This window comes from Vespa velutina, chromosome 1 (genome assembly GCF_912470025.1).
Source record: "Vespa velutina chromosome 1, iVesVel2.1, whole genome shotgun sequence".
NCBI classification, from domain to species: domain Eukaryota; kingdom Metazoa; phylum Arthropoda; class Insecta; order Hymenoptera; family Vespidae; genus Vespa; species Vespa velutina.
In genome coordinates, this window is record NC_062188.1 from 19,233,529 (window position 1) to 19,254,552 (window position 21,024).

Sequence of the window (21,024 nt, forward strand, 5' to 3'; positions counted from 1 at the left end):
TTTTTTTTTTTTTTTTTTTTTTTTATGTTCCTGTGAAAAATATTATTAAAATTTATTTCACAATCACTTCCTTTAAATACTTTTACGTTGATTTACCTTTTAAAACGTAAAATATTGTCTTAAGGTTGGCAAACAAGAGTGAACATTTCAATTGTCAATATAAAGATTAATTTACGGTATATTTATGACTGATTGTGTCAAAGATTACGGGGAGAAATAAAATTTGAATTAGTTTGATACTTTTTAAAATGATAAATTAAAATCACTATTTCCAATTCAAAAGTCATAGAATTAACGCTAATCGAAAGTCCGGTTAAATCGAGATTTAAAATTCGTGGAGGGGAAAAAAAAAAAGAAAAAAAAAAAAAAGGAAAGGAGGAAAAAGAAATTAAAAAAGATCAAAAGAACAATTTAATAAAGCGTTACTAAAACGTACTTTTTTTTCGGATGAATAATTAATGGAGAAATAAAAAGGAACGTGAGAGTGGAGGAAAGAAGAGTGAAAAAAGAAAACGAAAAAAAAAATAAAAAAAATAAATAAAAAAATAAAAAAATAAAATACGAAACGTCAAAATGCATGCACAAAACGCTTAGCACTTTATTGTCTCTCGATATACTACCCACGTAACCACGATATAGATATAGACATACGTACATGTATCTACTTATTCACTTGATACACAGTATATACTGTGCATATTTGAAAAAGTGTATAAATATATGTAGATATATAAACTAGCAGTACGAGCAGGCACATGATTTGAACGTTCCAGTCGATAAGGTTTACGGAAGGCACATGGGCGCGATAAGGGAACGCACAGAGGGTGCATCGCGCGCTTTTGCTCGAGTTAGCCAACGCAACCTAGGCTTCCCGAGCTACGATAAGAGTAACAACGACGTTATCGTGTCCTCGTATACGTTACACGCATACAGAAGAGAAGGGGGAGAGGAGAATTGTCGTACGACAGAGACAACGTTATCGTCGATGAACAGAATCCATTTAGAGAGAGAGAGAGAGAGAGAGAGAGAGAAAGACAGAGAAGTCTCGAGAGAATTTCAAATCATTTTGTTATCGAACCGATTAATTATTCTAGAAGGAGAAGAAAGAGAGAGTAAGAGAAAGAAAGAAAGAAAGAGAGAGAGAGAGAGAGAGAGAGAGAGAGAGAGAGTCAATAAGGTTCGTTCCAATTTCAAATTCTATATACTAGTATTTAGAAGACCTTAAAAAGTAAACCGATCGCGTAAAAGTCCCGTAAAAATTCTCGAAGGGATAATCGAAGTGTGACGCGCTAATATCTCGAAAGAGATGAACGCGTTGTCGTGGAAACGGCAAATACTCGAACGGCATGGTATGCCAGTACGAAGCCATATGATCGACGATGAGTACGGAGCTGTCGAAAGGGGGAGGAGACGGAATCCCACCCTCGACACTCGTACGTACATATCCCATCTCGATCGATATCAGACCGAGGGTAGCAGGTGCCTTTTCTATGCCGAGCCAGTTACTTTGTTGTTGTTGATTTTGTTGTTTTTTTTTCTTTTCTTTTTGTTTTTCTTTCTTTGTTTTTTCTTTCTTTTTTTTCACTTCGTTTTTATTTTTTTTATATTTTCTTTTTTTCTTTTTTCTTATAATTACATCGTCTCGTCCCTTTATCTCTCAATAAAGATCGAAACTGAAGCGATATATATATATATATATATATACATATATATATATATATATCAGGAATCAACTCTATCGATTTCGAAACAACTCGCATACATATAAGATATGTGTGTGTTTGTCTGTGTATCCAAGACCGAAAACCTACTATAGATTACAACGTTACAGTAAATATCGATGTACAGATCGCGCACCTTATAAAATATTACAAAATATAAATTATCCCTTTCATTTTATTCTCTTACTACTTTTAACAATATTCCTCTTATAGTCCTATAATCGTTACGTAAAATTTGTCAGGTAACGTAGACGTTATGGATTTTACTACGACATGCATTTGCACGATAAAAGAAGTAACTTTTTGAAAGGAGTGTATGACGACTCATGCCTTAAATATTTGTAAATCCTTGAATTTTGACAAAGCGTCCGCTTCTTCTTGCTAAGCATTCGCGAAATTTTTATGCGCACTTCCTTAACCGACGCTCTTCATTATAGGCAAAAAAAAAGATGGGGAGAAAGAGAGAGAGAGAGAGAGAGAGAGAGAGAGAGAGAGAGAGAGAGAGAGAGAGAGAGAGAGAGAGAGAGAGAGAGAAAGAAAGAAAGAAAAAATGAAAGGAATAAAAAAGAAATTGAATACGTTTGCTAGTCGCAAAAAAAATTTGCTGACGTTGAAGAAACGAGGGAAACGTTCGACGATAAGGATAGAAAACAGAAAGAGAGAGAGAGAGAGAGAGAGAGAGAGAGAGAGAAAGGGAGAGAAAGAGAAAGAAAGAAAGAAAGATAACCAACAAGAGAAAAAGTACAGAATTGTAGAAACAAAGTTCGCGCATTTGCCTATCAAAGAAATGGGATCTCCCTGTATTAATTACCCATCGGCTCTCTTTTTTCATCTCCAAGGAACACTCTGGTAATAAATAGAAGTTTCACGATAAAAAAGGGAGGGGGTGGCGCGGTGTGTTGCGACGTGATTGCAACGTGCAGTGCCAGAGAGCCTATGCGTCACCGTAGGAGCGATAAGCTTCGCATTCAACGTTGCCAATAAATCCTTCCAATGAAATTCTTTTCGAGCGAGCCACGACGCGAGGTTACGCGTGTTTTTTTATTTTTTTTTTTTATTTTTTCTTTTTTTTTATTTTTTTTTTTTTTATTTTTTTTCCCTTGTTTCTTTCTTTTTCTTTTTTGCGAGCGCGTCTCGTGTGCATACTCGCGAGGAGACGCCAAAAAAAAAAAAAAAAAAAAAAATAAAAAGAAACATTAAAAAAATAAATAAGAAAAAAAAAAGAAGAACGAATATATGAACGAACGAATGAATGAACGCAATCATCGTGACGTATTTATCCTTTCGCGAATCTCCAATGTTACTTCGAAATATATAAAATAAGAAAATATAACTACGACGGATTATATTCGTGATAATAAATGAACGACCTCGAGTTTAAAGAGAGAGAGAACATGTCATTTAGATAAAAAAAAAAACCTTTTTTTTTTTGTTTTCTTTTTTTTTTTTTTTTTTTTTTTTTTTTTTTTTTTTTTTTTTTTCGAAACATAACGTGTTAATATAAAATAATTTGGTACGTAGAAGCTGTCAAAACAAGGGGCAACAACGCATATATCTTTCTTTCTTTATCTCTCTCTCTCTATCTCTCTCTCTGTCTCTATCTATCTATCTATGTATCTATCTCTCTATATAGCGTACGTTTACCAAACGACTTGAACGACTTTCGTAATCGCTTCCTCCTTTTTTTTCTTTTCGAACGTCAGTAAGACGACAATATTATCAAAGTGTACCTTTAAGATATAGTACAACCCGTGTACTCGAACGTTGCACGAAAGGAGTAATAATAAGATAACTAATATTATTAGAACGCTCGCATAGAATCAATAAACGAGAATCATCGGATGGATGAAACTATGTAAGTTGATTATTATTACGAAGAAAAAGAGGGGCGATCTCGAGAGGTCTACGAGGAAGAGGAAAAGATGTTGTCTCTCTCTCTCTCTCTCTCTCTCTCTCTCTCTCTCTCTCTCTTTTTCTCGTCAAGGTCACGTGTCGTTTCGCGTCTCTTACATTCGAATATGCGCATTCATCGGTGAGAATGCGCTTGCGAGCATAGAGCATCTCGGACGGTCTCGCGAGAGTTCGTGTTTTCGCAAGTAGATGAGACGCATTCTGGTGGGTGGAGGAGGGTGGGGTGGAGGAATATAGAGTAGAGAGGGGAAGGTGCACAGCGAGCGTGCCAGCTGTGCGCAGGAACGGACTGGTTAAGTTAGGTAGAGATGGAGAGAGAGAGAGGGAGAGAGAGAGAGAAAGAGAGAGAGAGAGAGATGGAGAGAGAGTGAGAGACAGAGAGAGAGAGAGAGACGGAGAGAAAGAGAGGGAGCATTTGGGGGTCGCGAGGTCGAAGGGCGCGGGATCGAAAAAGTAAAGAAGAGATGTGTCTTTGTATAACTCACCTCGTTGAAGGCCATCTTCTTCGCTATGCTTCCGGACTCGCGGCTGCTTCCGGCGCCTCCTTGCCCCACCGCTGCCGGCGAACACGAACCTCCGCCAGAGCCGGCGGACTAATTTCTTCTCCTCCTGTTGTTGCCGCGAACGAAGCCGAGCTTCTCGTCGTCCGTTTCGTGGTGATGCAGGTACAACAACGGGCTGCAGCGGCGCATCGACGAAACCGGGAACGGCACTCGCGCCGCGACGACGACGGCACTCGCGGCGACACGATTCGCGGCGACGGACCTCTCAGGCAACCCTCCGCGACACACATACGTCACGGAAGATCCGCGAACGAGCACCTTCCGCGCTTAGAGTCCCCCTCCCCCGAACGTTCTCTCTCTTTTTTTCTATATCTCCCTCTTGTTCGTTCGTTTCACGACCTTCTACTCTCTCTCTCTCTCTCTCTCTCTCTCTCTCTGTCTTTCCTCTCACGCTCTTTCTCACCCTCTTCGTCTTCCTCACTCGTCTCCGTTTTGTCTTTACTCGAGTTTCTGCTCTTCCTCCCGTCCCTGTCGCTTATTCTTTCTCACTCACACACACTCTCTCTCTCTCTCTCTCTCCCTCTCTCTCTCTCTCTCTCTCTCTCTCTCTCTCTCTCTCTCTCTCTTACTATCAAAACGTCCCTATACGTTCTAGTATAGGGCAAACCACCGCAATCTATAGCGCCGATAACGCGCACGTTTTACTTTCTATCCTTACTCTCCTCCGTCCTTCCTTCGAATTATTTTAAACGTTAAACAATTAGTTCCCAAATCTCTGACGACGAACAACTCGAAAAGGCCGATCCGCCAACATTCCTCAGGTGGCCGCTGCAGTGAACGCACACCTTCGATCTCTCTTCCCCAATGTGCCGCGACGATATTGTCGGCAGCACCGGCGGCGCTGTAGGTGATTATTACGACGACGATCAACGAATACGAGCAACGTAGACAACGATAACAACAACAACAACGACGACGACGACGACGAAAACTAGAACGACAACGACAACAATAACAACGACGACGACGACGACGAGGACGACGACAATAAAAACGGCGACGGAGAGGAGAGGAAGGACGACGATTCTCGATGACGATTCTTTTTCGCCTGCCTAGCCTTCTCTCCTCCTCCGTCTTTTTATGATTTTTTTTTTTTTTTCTTTCTTTCGATCGACGTTTAAAATAACGTGAACCACTCGGCGACAACGTGTACAGGCGGCCTCTCGACGTACGACACGATTTAATCTTCTCCTCAGCGAACTTCCCCCCAAACACACTCTTCTTTTAAGAACGTATTTATATCCACCGCAAAGGTATCCGCAAACAGAGGAGCGCCATCTTGATTTTCTTATGTCGCGGACAGAATGGAATGAGATGCGCGCGACTCCGTCTTTTCTTCCTATGTTTCTTTTCTATGGTTGCCTGCCTGTTCTTCCCCCTCTCTCACTCTCTCTCACTCTCTTTCTCTATTCTCTTATCCTTTCTCGCTCTATCTTTTATGCGCGCGTACAATCGGCAGACCTTCGGAATGCACTCAATTTGTTTATCGTTTATTTCGTAACATTTGTCTATTTCCAACGTAAGACAATGATTTTATTTTCACGAATAACACTCAACGACTCGTTATACGTAAAAATTAATCAGATCTAAGAAGGAATCGTTCTCTCATTTACGATTAATTATAGCCGACGAAAAAGTAGAATACGATAAGATGATTACGTTATGATATCATTGGTCAACGCTTTGGTTATATAAAGTTTCTTATTGGCTCCCATAGTTGTTAAACTTATTTTCTTCATTTACAGAATTCATGAGATAATAGATAATATTTTGGTAATATAAAGAAATCGATTGATTTTATATTTCACTTGTTACGAAATTATAGCATGACGTAAGATATAAATAATTAGTATTCTATTCACAGTATCGCACTTGCAATAATTTCTTGACATTTGATTGGTCGACGAGAGTATCGAAGGTTACATTAATAATCATATTGCTAACCGATAAATTTTAATGTCACAATATAACGATATCAAATACTTTTTCATTTCTATCCTTTAATTCGTAAAAACCATATCATCGTACTATCTTAATCTTATATTTTCCAATAGTGAGATAAATTATTCGAACGACAATTGCACCGCCATTTTTCGATTGTCAATTTCAAGATGGCTGCAGTGTGGCCACACAAGTAACTCGTGTTGCGGTATTCTCGTGGACATTTTTTCGTTTCTGTGCCGATTTTAAAAGTGAATTTTTTTTGACTTTTATACTCGAACGATATTCCTCGACTGGGGAACATTTCTGTTCGCGATTGAGTCTACCAAGAAAACGGTTAAATTAAGTAAAATGGGTCGTTCGAGGTCTAGAACGAAATCGCCGAGTAGAAGGCGTCACAAGAGCAAACACTCTCGCAAACGATCCAAGTCTCGCGAAAAACATTCCAATAACAAATATTCGGATAAGCCGAAAGAACGCTCTTCTAAATCAAGGTTTGTTATATTTACTATTATATTAATCTTATATTCATGTATATGTATATATATATATATATATATATATCTATATATACATATATAGATATATTATTATCGCTACTTCGTCGTCTATTCCACCATTTTGTCATGCGCCTTGCACCGAAGGGCGATGTTAAATTTATTGCGTGTTAATTTATGACTATGAATCGTTGCATATTGTTTCCTTTATATATCAACGTGCATTCTAGGTTCTTATTAAGACTTGCAATATGGTTGTCCTTCGTAATACATTAATATTATTAATATATAATGGAACTGTTATACTCATCTATACAATTTTTGCTTACTTGCTAATATATCCTATTACAAGCACACACATATATATATATATATATATATATATATATATATATAATATGATATAATTTAATAAATCTTTTTTTTGACTCGTTTCTTTTAACTATCTATGTTATTTATTTGTGATCAGTGTACACTAACGATATTGATATGTATTATTTGTATGCAGGAAAAGATCTCACTCGGCATCCTCAAGTACAGGATCTGATGCATCTGACGATGTACATATAGTTAGTCATAAAAAACGATCGTATAGAGACAGAGAAAGGAAAATGGACGAAGTCGAAAGGCTAGCAGAAATGGAGAGGCAAAGGTAATTGTCTAATCATAACGTAGTATCTGTCAAGGTTGATATTGTACATAAGTTATTATTGCGTGTATTCAAATTTCTGGAGAGGATTTTTATATAATTTAATTGATTGACAATTAAATAATATGAAATAAATGTTTTAATGTTATCGACTAAGAGAAGAAGAATTGTCTCTACGTAAATATGTAAAGTGATATATAGTAGCAATGGATTATAATATTTTGTCGTATAGATTAAAGGTGCAAATATTTTATTGATTAAAATTTTCTGCATTAATTTTTGCATGTTGTTGGTAGTAGTTATTATTAAGGAAAGCTGCATCAGTTTTGCTTATAAGTTTTTATTTTGCTTTACTCTATATTAGTATGTTATGTTTATTATTTCTGCGATATATCGTACTTCTATTTCCAGATATTTTGATTTTTTATTAAACAAAATAATTGAAAAATAAAGATTTGAGTAATAGTATATTGTTTTATAAAATTCTTGTTATACGTTTTTTTATAATTGTGTTGTCAGGAAAAAGAAAGAATTAATGAACAAAACCCTCATCACGAATGCGGTTGGGTAAGATTGTATAACTATTTCATGGTGGTGGTTAATCAGCCTTAATTCATATTTTATGAATAAAAATGGAAAAGCATGCCAAACATATTCCAATAAAACCATAGTATATGCCAAAGGGTTATTGGGAAAATAAGGTTATTATTAAATGGTTTGAGTGTAATGTATCCATCTTTAAAGTTGATACCTTTTAATATTTTCTAAAAAAAAAAAAGAATATATATATATATATATATATATATATATAAAAAAAAAAAAAAAAAAAAAAACGTAAAAGCACGGCTAAAAAAGCTATGTATGAAAAATTAAATAAGATCTTTTAGAACAACATGCTTGGCTGTCTGTCTGCAGACGACAGCGTGAAGTGGAGCAAAAGATGGTTGAAGAAGAAGCAGCCAAACGTATAGAGGAATTAGTACAGAAGAGGGTCGAGGAAGAACTAGAAAAACGTAAAGAAGAAATTGAAGCAGAAGTACAAAGACGAGTAGAGGAAGCAAAAAGGGCGATGGAGCGTCAAATGATGGAGGAGATGGAATGGAGACAAGCAAAACTGCGTGAGGAGGAGAAACGAAGAGAGGTAAGACCAATCCACAGAAACATTGGCCAGTGTTAGCCCAAGCGCTGTTACTTTCAGTGGGTAGTTAGCTTGTTACTTTCAAAGTACCCTGATATTACATTGAACCTATACTTTAACAAAAAGGCAGGTTCTGTAATATATGTTTATAGCATTATAGCTATTAAACTTGGAACAAGCTAAAATACTTTAGTTAAATTCTAAGGAGAAATAGAATTCTGTGACTGAGATGTGGGTAAGATGAAATATTGCATTGCAATAGTTGTGTAATCGTACATGGTTTGTACATCTCTGAAGATCAGCATTAGGGACGAGTATTGCACAGAATGTCGATAACATAAATTGCATATATATATTTACTTTTTCATTGCAAGTTGCTTGGTACCTGCGATATTGCTTAGTACCTACAACAATATTTATTACACTGTAAAATAAACGTAAATATTTTTTTAAATAATTATATCGCGCGGTTACAGCGTTTGGGCTTGAAGCAGTATGGTTCTTGAGTATATATACAAAAATTACTGACAAACCATACTGCTTTACCTTCCCAGCATCCACTGAAGTCGCGTTGTTGGGGAGAAATACTTTATATTATTGAAAAGATGTTGATATCATAGGCGCATGTATCAATTATTTATGGACAGAACATTGTATTTTGTAACATGTATATATTTATTATATCTGTACAACATTATAACCTTTCATCACACTATATCTCGACTGGCAATTGCATCAACAACTGAAAATTGTGTTCAAAGCAAAATCTGAAAAGTTTTGTTCACAATTTTTAAAGCTGTTGAACTTGTCGATCAGGCGAGCCAAAATACTTACGAAACTAGTTTACACGCGCATATGTCCTCATAATCCGTTAAAAAAAAAAAGAAAGAAAAAAAGTAGAAACAAGAGTATTGCAATTATTAAAAATAAAAATCCTAAGATTTGTAATATATTGAAAAGAAAATAATGAAAAATGGTCGTTATTTTTAAATAAAGTTATTTTTCTAAGTAATGGGAAACTAATGTTGATCCCTAAGCAGTTTTTTTTCGGTGAAATAGTAGTTTTACAGGAATGCTAGTTCTTTTTTTTTTTTTTTTTTTTTTTTTTATATATATATATATATAACAAATAAATTAAATCGTATAAATATAATGAAGTGATTATAAATGAAGTACATTTTTTTATACTTTATTTTGATTAGTTAATTATCTACTTCAGTTATTATCACAATGTCTAAAACTCGGTGTTTGTAGCGATTTATTATTTCTTATATTTCATTATGTGTTTGCACACGTTCTTTGTGAATATATAAAAATTAAAAAATTTAAGATAAATACTTTATTAAAAATCTAAATGTATTTTCACATGATCATTATATACATGTCATAATCTTATTTATTTCTTGAGTATATAGTATATGTCATTATAATTTATTGAAGAAATTATCAGTCAGTAAAAAATGATATATTAACTATATGTAATAGCTTGTAATGTAATTCCTTTCCTTATTTATTTTTGAGGTTTTTACATCATTTACGTATTTCAATTAGAAATATATTGGCTTCAATTTGTTGGATAACTAGTCTTGAAATTTAGATAGATTATATTAAAAATCTATGCAAGGTAGTTATAGTGTGCAATTTTTTTAAACGCTCCAAATACCGAGCTCTAGTATTTATTTAATTTTTTATTTATTTATTTATTTATTTATTTTTATTTTTTTATTTTTTTATTTTTTTTTTTTTTTTGTACAATACTGACACATTCCGATGTCTTTCATTGTTATAAAAAATCCTGCTATCAACTGTGATTTGCAGAAATCTACTAATATATATATATCTATATGTGTATATATATATATATAGGCATTTATATACAATAGATTTTTATTTTTATTTTTTTTTTTCTCTTCTTTTCTTTTTTTTTTCTTTTTCTAATTTTTATTTTTTTTGTTTTTTATTTTTTTTTTTCTTTTTTTTTTTTTGTATTCTTTTTTTTTTTTTTTTGTTTTTCCTTTTACATCTGACTAAGAATTTTTTGTCGTTCGTGTTTGTGCACAATTTTTTTTCTTTTTATCCTTGGAAAAAAAAAAAATCAACACACACTCTGGTCAGATGGACAGCAATCCTGATTACAAGTTGAACAAACTTTGTTCTTGTTGCTTTGCACATTGAGTTTGCACTGAAAATGTCGACGAGTTTGGGAAAAAAAAAAGTTTATTAGAATGGGAGAAGTAGACCTTAAGGGGCAGAATTAGAATCCCATAGCAACAAAGCACGACCTAGCAATATATAGGTCACCTTCCTTACTGACTACCAACAGAAGATGCCGGTTTTTAACTCACTGCTGAGTGATTGTCGATGAAGAAGGCATCCCCTACGTGCTGGCGTGAGCTCCATTCAGGTATTATCCAATTTATATATTCATAATTCATTTTATACCAATATTATTATTATCATTCTTTGTTAAAACACTATCAAGAAAAGAGACCACATTAGGGATCATTTTAGATTCGTTAAATAGTAATACCTGGGACACAACGCATTCCGTCAACAGGTCGGGCGGATGACACCGTTCGTTTCTAAATGTATTTGAATATAATTTTAAATAAAAACACTGAACATCATTTGAAAAAAATATATATGTATGTATGTGTATATATATATATATGTATATATATGTATATGTATATGTATATCAATGCTGATTATTATACACACGAATGTATCCTCTCTGGTAAAGTATATACACTCTCTCTTTCTCTCTCTCTTTCTCTCTATCTTTCTCTTTCTCTTTCTCTCTCTCTTAGTATATTTAATCATTAACCTACATTAAACGGGAACATAGACGTGTCGCGTTAAAAAAAAAAAAAAAAAAAAAAAAGAAAAAAAAGAAAACATAAAAAAAAAGAAAGGAATAAAAAAACAGGACAATATCACGATTTTGTCTACATATTTGCATGCACAGTGGATATCGATCCAATGTCATAATTTATTTTTTTCACTTTCAAGTGGCATCCTAAGTCGTCGTATTTTCATCTGGGAAATCTCTGACAATACACAGCATTCGCTGGGAACTAAGAGGAACAAGTTTAATTCTGAAAGAAAGGAAGTGGGTTTTTTTGTACATGCGTCCTCTGTCATTTTATCACGACAAGCCATCCTACTTATCTAAAACCCGGCCTAAAAATTTCACATATCCCCAATTACTTTTCCTATACATGAAGGTTCTTAGGATGTATTAGGCTGTTGAAATAGCGGCACTAAGCTTTTGGATATGAACGGTGTACCAACAACTGGTGAGCGACGATATCATTACCTTGTGTAAACATATTCTGTTGTCATTGTAGGAGGAAGAGCGGAAGAAGCGCGAGGAACTAGAGAGGATCATGGAGGAAAACAACAGAAAAATTGAAGAAGCACAGAAGAAACTTGTGAGTTACAGATAGATTATAACAAGACAAAGTAAAGATAGGTATACTTGTCTTGTATTATCTATTTTTCTTACTCTACAAATTTAGGCTGAGGAGAGATTGGCAATGGTTGAAGAACAACGTCTTATGGAAGAAGAAAGGCAGAGAATGAGAAAAGAACATGAAAAACGTGTTAAGGAGGAGCAGAAAAAGATCCTAGGCAAGAACAACTCGAGGCCTAAATTGTCGTTTACGCTAAAACCAGTTACGTGAGTTTGTATTATACCGTGCAGATATATATGTGATATTCACATATTCTTGTCGGTTTTGAAATTAGTTCATAACCAACAAGAATACTCGTTTGCTGCGCATATAAAAATATTTCAGTCAATGCAGCAACAAATGCCCAAAGCTTATGTGAATTTATTCACTGTGATTGTTGAAATCTCCGAAGCATTGAAATGTCATTTGATTATGACTTTAATTGGTATGTCAAAATCTAATGATAGATTTCATGCTTGAAAGGTTTCATTACGATCATAACTGGGACTTAACTTTTTTTCAAGCTACACTTACATCAAAATTCATTCAATTTTATGTAAACGAAATTCCTTTATTCTACAATATTATTGTGTGTGATATAATAAATTGCTTACAGACGTATCGACGGCTGTTCAGCAAGTTAGTTAATTCTATATTTTTGGTGTAAGTGCGGTTTAAATATATGTGTTCCCAATTCACAAATACAATTTTAAATAGTATGGATTTTCTCTTATTGTATTATAACAGGAAATAAAATGATTTTATTTCAGTTAGAATATATTACGAATACTATGCTAGGGTATATTTGTACTTTCTATAGAAGCAGAAGATTTATCTCACACAGTAAATATAACAATATGGAACTACAAACTGATTAAAGCTATTCCGTTATTAAGTTGAATGTTATTTATCGGTTGTATGAAACAATATGCACACAGATTTCCTTAATATTTGCAATACGCGGTATTTGATAATCCTCGTTATAATCGAAAATTTTGATAAAAGGCATCTGTTATTGTGTTTCCAAAATTTTACATTATTTTAATCAAAAAAACAAAAAAGACAACAGGGGAAAAAAAAAGAAACGAAAGAAAAAGAACAAGCCGGGAAAGTGATGAATAGATGATCTAAGATTGATGATCTAATCATCTTAAGGATGATTTTGTACGTATCGAAATATAAGTGCAGACGTGAGAAGAATGTCCTCTACTTAATCGTGTATAAATATGTATTTAAAAGAAGAAAGAAAAAAGAATCTGTTCATACAGAATTGTATACTCGTGATATTGTTACTTGTAAAATAAATACGTTTTTATTAGTCGCTCTTTTGTTCGTTCAATCGAGTTAGTTTTCGTTTTTAGAATATATTAATTGTAATTATAACGATCTAGTCGATGTAATTCTGTATCTTTTGTTTTGTATTATATATATATATATATATATATATATATATATATATATATATATATATATATATATATACATATGTATATATATATATAAAAGAATTTGTAAAAGATTAATTCAGAGATATTGCCAATTCATATGTTGTACAATTTTGGATTTTGTTAGCATAGCTTTACCTAAAGCAGTTAGACATAATCCAGTGTTTGGCTGTATTTCAGTGATCACTTGTTTATACGCTAATACAAAATCTCCTGTATCTGCGTCTGGATCGAATGGATAATCCATTATGACTAAAGTAAAGGAAAAAAAAAAAAAAAAAAAAAAAAAGGAAAAGAAAACATTTTTATAAAACTAATTTATTGGATAAGATATATTAAATAAAATAAATAATAATAATACCTTTTATAAGACTCTCCAATACATTAGGATATAATCTTTGAGTGATTCTAGTTCCAGGTGGATGCATACGAGGATTCGTATTTATCTCTATCAGCCAAACCGATAGATCATCCATTATTACAAAATCTGCTCCATACAATTCAAAACTGCATCTTCTTTTATCCATGTGTTCTTGTGCTGCCAACATAGTAGCGATTATAGCTTGACACATTTTTGGATAAATTTTTTCGTACCATGGTTCTCCCGTATACCCTATTGTTCTGTATACAAAATTAAATCGTTGCAATTAGTTCATTTTTTTTTTTTCTTTTTTCTTTTTTCTTTTTTCTTTTTTTTTTTCCGTAAAACATTGTCGATGCTAATTTATATTTACTGACTTTAAATATTCATTAAGTTTTTCACAATCCCAATCTTGCGAACGAATAGAGGTTTTAGGAATAATATACTTGTTCTGGACCGCAGTGTTACAAATGTGTATAGCTTCGTGATAGCTATCAAAAGAGAACGGCCTTGAGCTAAAACGTAAAAACGATTCTCTGATACACAGTAATATTTATTGTTCATAGTACCATGATGTAAAGTAATAATAATTTTACTCATAAACAAACTTTGTACTTGTAAATCCATATAGTTAGCGGATAACTATTAGTAACAAGGTACCATTGTCTAACATCGAACTTCGTGTCCTTAATGAGTAATGGTTTTTCTACAAAATCAAATTTCTCACGTATGCTTTTCAACTGATTTTAACGTTTATCAAAAAGATTCGCAATAGATATTTTGATTACCTATGTACTTTTGTACAATAAAATAATCTTTTGCGCAATCCTGTACTCTTTTAATTATGTAACTTAATTTATGTGCCATCGCAATACCAACTCCGCAGCAATAATTACTTGGCTTTAAGATCCAAATATTTCGCATTCCATTTAATTCGTATTGAGGATCGTTTTCCTTTACTTTCTTTAAAATTTCCACCGCCGAATCATATAGTATCTAAACGTTTTAAAAAATATATTGCGTTAATATTAATCTATGGTAAATATTATAGTATAGATTACTTTTTTTTTTTTTTTTTTTTTTTTTTTTTTTTTTTTAACGCACAGATAAAGACGAACGTTCGTCGTTGAACTCTTCATCTATAATTCCGTTGCCACGATGAACTACCATAACGTAATCGTCGATGAATTTATCCCACTCTGTCGAAGAAATAGGAACTTCCGGTACATCCAAATACTCATCGTTTTTCATGGCAATAAAATTCTCACAACGTTTTATCGCAAATTCGATTTGTTTCGGTGAAATTGGTGACGAGCCTTTATTAGATATATTGACACCTTGCTCGATTTGATCGGTGAACCATTTTAAAAGGCTCACCGCTGCAGTTTGTCGATAATCATCGAGAAATGCACCTTTGTCACGGGCAACGTTGTAACTTCTTGGATAATTTACAGTGGAAACATTATCTTCGGTATGCCAATGAACATTTCCCAAAATTATTGCCATTCCGAGCTGTGAAAAGAAAGACAAAGAAAAAAAAGTAAGTAAAAGGAAATAGGATTAATCTTTTTATTCTTTCGATTAAAAATTGTTTTCTTTATTCACAAATGAATTTTTCATATTTTCATTGATTTTTACCTTCGACGTATATATAAATGATTTGTCATATCTATTCAACAATGTATCAGGTTTGATATGACCTGTCCATTCCACAAAATCATTACGACAATCCCAAATAAAATCTGGCGGTACGTGTCTCAATACAGTGAAAATAATATAATCCTCGTTCAAGGATCCATCTGGAAGATGAATATTACCAATCGATGGTGAATCCATAATAGCTGCATTACCTAAAAATCAATTATTATACTATATTGTTGGTATAATTAAAAAAAAAAAAAAAAAAAAGATAAATACCATAAGGCACGTGTCTCGTTTTTCTAGATTCGTATTTCTTTATCCAACCTCTTTTCTTTAATGTATTTTCCAAATATGGAATATCCCCACGTATTAGAAAGATCTTTTTGTTCTAAGATCAAATGAAATTTTTGTTGTACAATAAATTTTTCTTATATATATATTTGTAATTTTTGTCTTTACCTTAATAGCTTCTTCCACTCTCCGTTGAATCGCAAAATAGTTATCCTTGTTATTATGATCTATTCTTAGATCATCCAAGGATATTTCATTCACTTCAATCGTTTTAGATTCAATCGATTTATTATCTACTTCTGTTTCATCGGATGTATTCGCTCTAATAATAATAGAATCTTCCTGTGAAGGAACGTACTTTGATGGTACGAAACAATTCACTATTTCTTCGTTAGAATCCGACGTATCTTTGCTTGTAATTATTTGATAATTATTTCTCGTCGTTTTCGAAAGAATCGAATGTTTATCGACTTTTTTCTCTTCGTTCTATAATAAAATACATTTACAAAATGATATTAAAGATCTCTGTGTCAAATTAATATTTTGATTTAATTTAACAATATGCATTTATGTATAGTTATACTTATCTCTTACATTGTGATTGAAATTTAACAAAGTTCGAGTCGGTTGTGGCTTCCGTACTTTGTCCATATTTTTTGTTAAAATAGTTGCCGGTGGAACAAAACTTGATGGTCTGATAACAGATTTTAAAACTTGTTGGTCAAATTGTTTTCTTTGTTGTTTCATTTGCAAAAGTTTGGCCTTATAAAATCCTTGCGATAGGAAATCAGTTTTTGGTGATACAGTGGATTTCTTAGATTCGTTCCGTTTGTTGCTTGTACCAGGCTCGCTGACTGGATCGATATTTCGTCAGCTTTACCGATTATGAATCAGCGTGTAATAATTGATAAAGAACGTATTTAAAAAGAGAATCGTCGCGAAACAATACGGTATCTTACCTGAGGATAATCTTTTCGTTGGCTGTTGAGAATTTATTTTATTTGTTATAGTACCAGTTTGTCCGCGAAGAATAGCATTGTGTCTTAATCCTGAATGCAAACGATCCTGATCGTTACAATGAGAATCCTGTTCCATATTCGTGAACATGAGTGCGACAAAAAATATAAAATTCAATTTGGAAATGATATTTTTGTTGATAATAATAGATTCGATTGATTTATAATTAATAGTTTAATTTAGAGATATGCATAGATCGAAAAGGAGGTTATATAAGATATGTTAAAATCATTTGATGGCATCGAAAGCACGATATTCGATTGCTTCGTATTTTTTTGTTTTATCATTAATTTCAGATCGATCTTATTTTATAGACTTCGTGAGATATCGATATTAAAGCTTTTTTCCTCGTATACTAAGACTTGTTCCTTGACCTAAAACGTTGACCCCATAAAATGCATGACGTTGTTTGAAAATGCATTCGAATTTACCATGTAACATCTTTCGACTCTTTCGACGATCTATAATAACTTTAGAAACATATTAGATTATGAATATTTTTATAATTACACAAATCGAATTATTATTCTTAATTTTTATACTTTTTATGGTGTCTTCGATAACTTCTGGATAAAGTTTTGCGGTGACAGTACTGCTAGGTGGATGCAATCGAGGATTCGTATTGATTTCGATTAGCCAAACAGAAAAATCGTCCATTATTACAAAATCTGCACCATATAATTGAAAACTATTCTTTCGATTCACCATGTAATCCTGAGATGCTAACAGCGCACCTATCAAATTCTGTTTGATACTTGGTCTGATAATTTTTTCCCATGCTGCCTCTTCGTTTTTCGATCTAATCAAAAAAGTATTATTGTCATATTAAATCACCGATCTTTAAATAATAATTTAGAAAAATTATTTACCTGAGATAGTCTTTAAAATTTTGAAGATTCCAATGAAATTCATTTGGTAATTGTAAATTCGTTCTAGGCAATTTTCTATATTTCAATTGTACAGTTGTATTACATAAGTGAATAGACTCGTGGAAATCGTCAAGTGTGAAATTTTTTGATGCAAAGCGTATTAGAATATCTCTAATATAAAAAATATTATTTTAATTCAACGAAATTAATAATGAAATAATAAGGACGTGGAAAGAATGAAAATTAATATAAAATTATTACTTATACATCCATACAATGAGAGGTTGCGTACTGGTTATTAAAAACCACTGTCTAACATCTATCTTTGTTTTGTGAACAAGTAAGGGTCGTTCTAAAAATATTTTTCGAATTTTTAGGAAAAATTTCATTGTAGAAATATTTGATTTTTTAGAAACAAAAAAAAAAAAAAGGAAAAGAAGAAAACTTGCCAATATATTTCTGAACAACATATTGCATTCCCTCCTTCGCAGCTTGGTTTACTTTATGTAATATATCATTCAAAGAATTTTTAAGAACAATACCTCTTCCTAAACTCTTATCACCAGGCTTTAAAATCCAAATATTTCGCATACCATCTACACGACTTTGTGGACGACACCTTGACATCCCTTTTAAAATGTTGTCAGTTAACGTTAACAGTACCTAAAGATATTCGTCATTTTAAATAAACTTTTTAAATTGAACATTTAATAAATAAAAAAAAAAAAAAAACTATCTCAAGATCATGTAACTTAATGAACATACGTTTATATCAACCTTGTCATTTGTCTTTAAAATGGCATGATGATTTATAATACTTCCGTACCAATGTAAAAATTGATTCCAAGCAGTTGCAGGAGCATCTTTGTAATCATCTCTATCTATGTCTTCGTGTATTCTTACACTTAAAAAAAAAAAAAAAAAAAAAAAAAAAAAAAAAAAAATATTGGCTTATGGATTCGTAAAATTAACTCTTAATTAATTTTAAATTATGTACCTTAAATATTCCACGCAACGTTCGAGAGCAAATAAAATTGCATTTATAGGAATCGTACCATCCGGGGACCATGCAGAGTTAGGTCCTGCTATACTCGTTAAAAATAAAAACCATTTCAATATTCCAGTGCATGCAGTGATATAAAAATCGCGTTTGAATTCTTCGATATGTATGCTCTATCAAAATAAATACCCACATCCCCCCCGCATTTCGTATTATTTAATTGTAACAATGTATTTGATTATTTTGATAAAAATTACTAAATACCTGATAAAAATTGTAACATCGAGGAAATTGAATATTAGACACGCCAGCTTCGTAAAACCAAGAAACATTTTCTAAATTATTACACATATCGATCTAAAAGATAAATTAATCATTTTTTTGTCTGTGATCATTGTACAAGATTAAAAAAATAATAATTATTATTTCGTACTTTCGATGTGAAATAACATCCTGCAAATTTGTTTATTAATGTTTTTTCATCCATTCGTATTGCGAATGCCTTCTTATTGGTATACCATATAAAGTTAGCAGGTTGCCGTAATAACTTCTCTACTTGTTCTAATCCGACTAGGAAAAAAATAAAAAGAATATTAGTTCTATCTTATATTAGAAAATTATATTAAAAGATAATCAAATTTTACCTTCGTTCGTTACGCATGCCAACGAAATCATTTTTCTAATAGCTTTTTTTTCAATCCAACCACGTTTATTCAAAGGCTTCCTTATCACAGGAAATATTCCAGAAATCACGAAAATCTTGCGTTCGTTCGATGCTTTCGTTAGAATCTTTAATATGAAATTAATTCTTGCATCAGAGGTTGTTAATAGTTTCAAACATTCTGTTAACAATATACTGCCATGATCGGATTCATTTTCTTTATTTTCTTCTTCCAAAAGATCATCGATATTGTCACGATTACAACATATAGCAGCACTTTTTTTTTCCTCTACTATAATCTTCACATCTTCCTGATTTTCATTCATATTTTTTGGACAAATCTAATTACGATCGAATTAGTAATAAAATGATATAACGTGTACATACATATATCTATTTATTAGATATAATATAAATTGTATGTATATATTGTTTATACTATAAATTATCTCATCAAATATACCTGCCAACCTTGATTATGTTTTTTGATCATACAATTTTTGGAAATTAAAGATATTTGCCACTTAGGATCAATACTTTGTATATTATCATAATCATTATTCTTCGAATTTTCGATCCAACCAATTTTCTCCGAGGATACCACATTGTTTCCTCGAGGGAATATGTATTCCGTTTGTTCCCATTGCATATTGCATTTTTATAATATTTTGCAACGATAAATATTTTTTACTACAAATTTATAAATACACGTCCACAAAATGTTAACCTATTGATTATGACATTGCTTTCAATTTTACATAATATACTTATGTATAACACGAATCAAGCTACGATCGACAAAGTGATCGATAAATAATCGATCCCTTTTTTCAATGATACTTGCATTTTCGAAAAAAAACTATCATTTCACTCAATCGACAAATATAGACATATCGCTTAACAAATATAAACATATCACTTAAACACATTTTCGTATCATTGCATATGTATAATTTATTGGATATGTAATTTTAACAAAATATGATTTTAATATTTCAATAAATTTTCTATCTTAAATCAGCATGTAAGGAGTTAAAGAATCTGCGGATGTTAACGAATGCATCATGTATTTCTTCTTTTTAAAAGGTGATTCGCCATCTATTATTTCAATATTATTTTCTTTGAAATGATTCCAACCATTTGAATGGATGTATCTTTTCAAAGTATTTCTCATAGTATCGTCCAATGTTTTCTCTATTACAGGATTTTTAAAAATAGGTTTTTTAGTTCGACTTTCTCCGAATTTATTATTGTTTAAAATCGAAATACATCCTCCGTCGTTCTTCTTTTTATTATAATCTTTACGAATACATTTATTTTTCTTTCTATCAGAGAGATCATTTTTGTCTACTGTCTTTATTATTTCGTTTAATACGTATATCAAACGTTTGTTATCCGCAATCTTCTTTTGGATCTTTCTTCTTTGCGCACTTGACAGTTTACTCTTCAATTTATTTTCCGAAATATTTTTTCGAAATATTCCTATAGTTCTTTGGCATTGATTATTTTTTACTGAATTTGGATTTTGACGACTTTTCGTTTTCATTGAATGTGAATCAGATTTGCCAGATGTCTTAGATAATTTAAAAATGGACGAATTAACAGAAGATTTCTTATCATTCGTTAAGATTTTTCTTTGAAAAGATTTCATTTGTGTTTTTCCTAATTCATATTGAGTCTCGTTAAACTCAACAAATCCAACTTTCTTCTTGTGTTCCAATAGGATACTATTTTTTCCTTTGAGTGGTACTTTATCGATCGATTTTCGTTTCAAAAATGATCCAAAAGATTTGCTACTTTCTTGTCTCGTATAAAATCGATATAAATTTTGATCAGTTTCTTGTAACTTATACAAACTCGTATT

General features: G+C 32.2%; 4 protein-coding genes across 9 annotated transcripts in view; 1 reads left to right on the top strand and 3 right to left on the bottom strand.

The window, feature by feature from the left end:
- The window catches only part of LOC124956914 (serine/threonine-protein kinase 26), a 101,833-nt gene extending 96,335 nt beyond the window's left edge, over positions 1-5,498 (bottom strand). The window contains exon 1 of one of the 3 annotated variants that reach the window (XM_047513353.1): positions 4,118-5,498. Coding sequence is in view for 1 of the 3 variants with exons in the window: in XM_047513390.1 (XP_047369346.1) it covers positions 4,118-4,132 (15 nt within the window). In the remaining 2 variants the exon portion in view is untranslated. The remainder of the gene's footprint in view (positions 1-4,117) is intronic. The other 2 variants (XM_047513390.1, XM_047513397.1) reach the window with 2 other exon arrangements.
- An 808-nt stretch (positions 5,499-6,306) lies between these two features.
- On the top strand, positions 6,307-13,620 carry LOC124956963 (UPF0430 protein CG31712). Of its 4 annotated transcripts, none has more exons than XM_047513467.1 (6): positions 6,307-6,630; positions 7,142-7,285; positions 7,802-7,849; positions 8,198-8,423; positions 11,771-11,854; positions 11,942-13,620. In XM_047513467.1, the coding sequence occupies exons 1-6, from the start codon at positions 6,488-6,490 to the stop codon at positions 12,104-12,106; spliced, it is 810 nt and encodes a 269-aa protein (XP_047369423.1). In that variant the 5' UTR covers positions 6,307-6,487; the 3' UTR covers positions 12,107-13,620. The 4 variants fall into 4 exon arrangements, with proteins under 4 accessions (XP_047369423.1, XP_047369433.1, XP_047369450.1 ...); XM_047513487.1 differs by lacking the exon at positions 6,307-6,630 and adding an exon at positions 6,760-6,863; XM_047513477.1 differs by lacking the exon at positions 7,802-7,849.
- Positions 13,400-16,708, bottom strand: LOC124953364 (tubulin glycylase 3A-like). Its single transcript, XM_047504671.1, has 11 exons — positions 16,573-16,708; positions 16,208-16,467; positions 15,782-16,099; positions 15,599-15,710; positions 15,320-15,531; positions 14,786-15,193; positions 14,470-14,677; positions 14,297-14,387; positions 14,059-14,217; positions 13,682-13,941; positions 13,400-13,572 (listed from the first exon to the last, which is right to left on the bottom strand). Exons 1-11 carry the CDS (start codon positions 16,706-16,708, stop codon positions 13,400-13,402), a joined length of 2,337 nt encoding a protein of 778 aa, XP_047360627.1.
- Positions 16,709-16,963: 255 nt separating this feature from the next.
- On the bottom strand, positions 16,964-19,809 carry LOC124953913 (tubulin glycylase 3A-like). The gene is made up of 11 exons (XM_047506017.1): positions 19,624-19,809; positions 19,144-19,501; positions 18,933-19,069; positions 18,764-18,856; positions 18,497-18,672; positions 18,265-18,403; positions 17,949-18,162; positions 17,761-17,851; positions 17,500-17,670; positions 17,173-17,429; positions 16,964-17,100 (listed from the first exon to the last, which is right to left on the bottom strand). The coding sequence occupies exons 1-11, from the start codon at positions 19,807-19,809 to the stop codon at positions 16,964-16,966; spliced, it is 1,959 nt and encodes a 652-aa protein (XP_047361973.1).
- Between the last annotated feature and the right edge of the window lie 1,215 nt (positions 19,810-21,024).

Excerpts from the sequence above, each read along its gene's own strand:
- LOC124956963 (XM_047513467.1), top strand. The coding sequence starts at position 6,488 with ATGGGTCGTTCGAGGTCTAGAACGAAATCGCCGAGTAGAAGGCGTCAC. Across the intron at positions 8,424-11,770 it reads AGGAGGAGAAACGAAGAGAG|GAGGAAGAGCGGAAGAAGCG; the intron begins GTAAGACCAATC and ends TTGTCATTGTAG. Across the intron at positions 11,855-11,941 it reads AAGAAGCACAGAAGAAACTT|GCTGAGGAGAGATTGGCAAT; the intron begins GTGAGTTACAGA and ends CTACAAATTTAG.
- LOC124953364 (XM_047504671.1), bottom strand. The coding sequence starts at position 16,708 with ATGGAACAGGATTCTCATTGTAACGATCAGGATCGTTTGCATTCAGGA. Across the intron at positions 14,218-14,296 it reads CTAACTATATGGATTTACAA|AGAATCGTTTTTACGTTTTA; the intron begins GTACAAAGTTTG and ends ACTGTGTATCAG. Across the intron at positions 13,942-14,058 it reads AAACTTAATGAATATTTAAA|AACAATAGGGTATACGGGAG; the intron begins GTCAGTAAATAT and ends TTTTGTATACAG.
- LOC124953913 (XM_047506017.1), bottom strand. The coding sequence starts at position 19,809 with ATGCAATGGGAACAAACGGAATACATATTCCCTCGAGGAAACAATGTG. Across the intron at positions 18,404-18,496 it reads CGTTGCGTGGAATATTTAAG|TGTAAGAATACACGAAGACA; the intron begins GTACATAATTTA and ends TTTTTTTTTAAG. Across the intron at positions 17,852-17,948 it reads TGTTGTTCAGAAATATATTG|AACGACCCTTACTTGTTCAC; the intron begins GCAAGTTTTCTT and ends AAATATTTTTAG.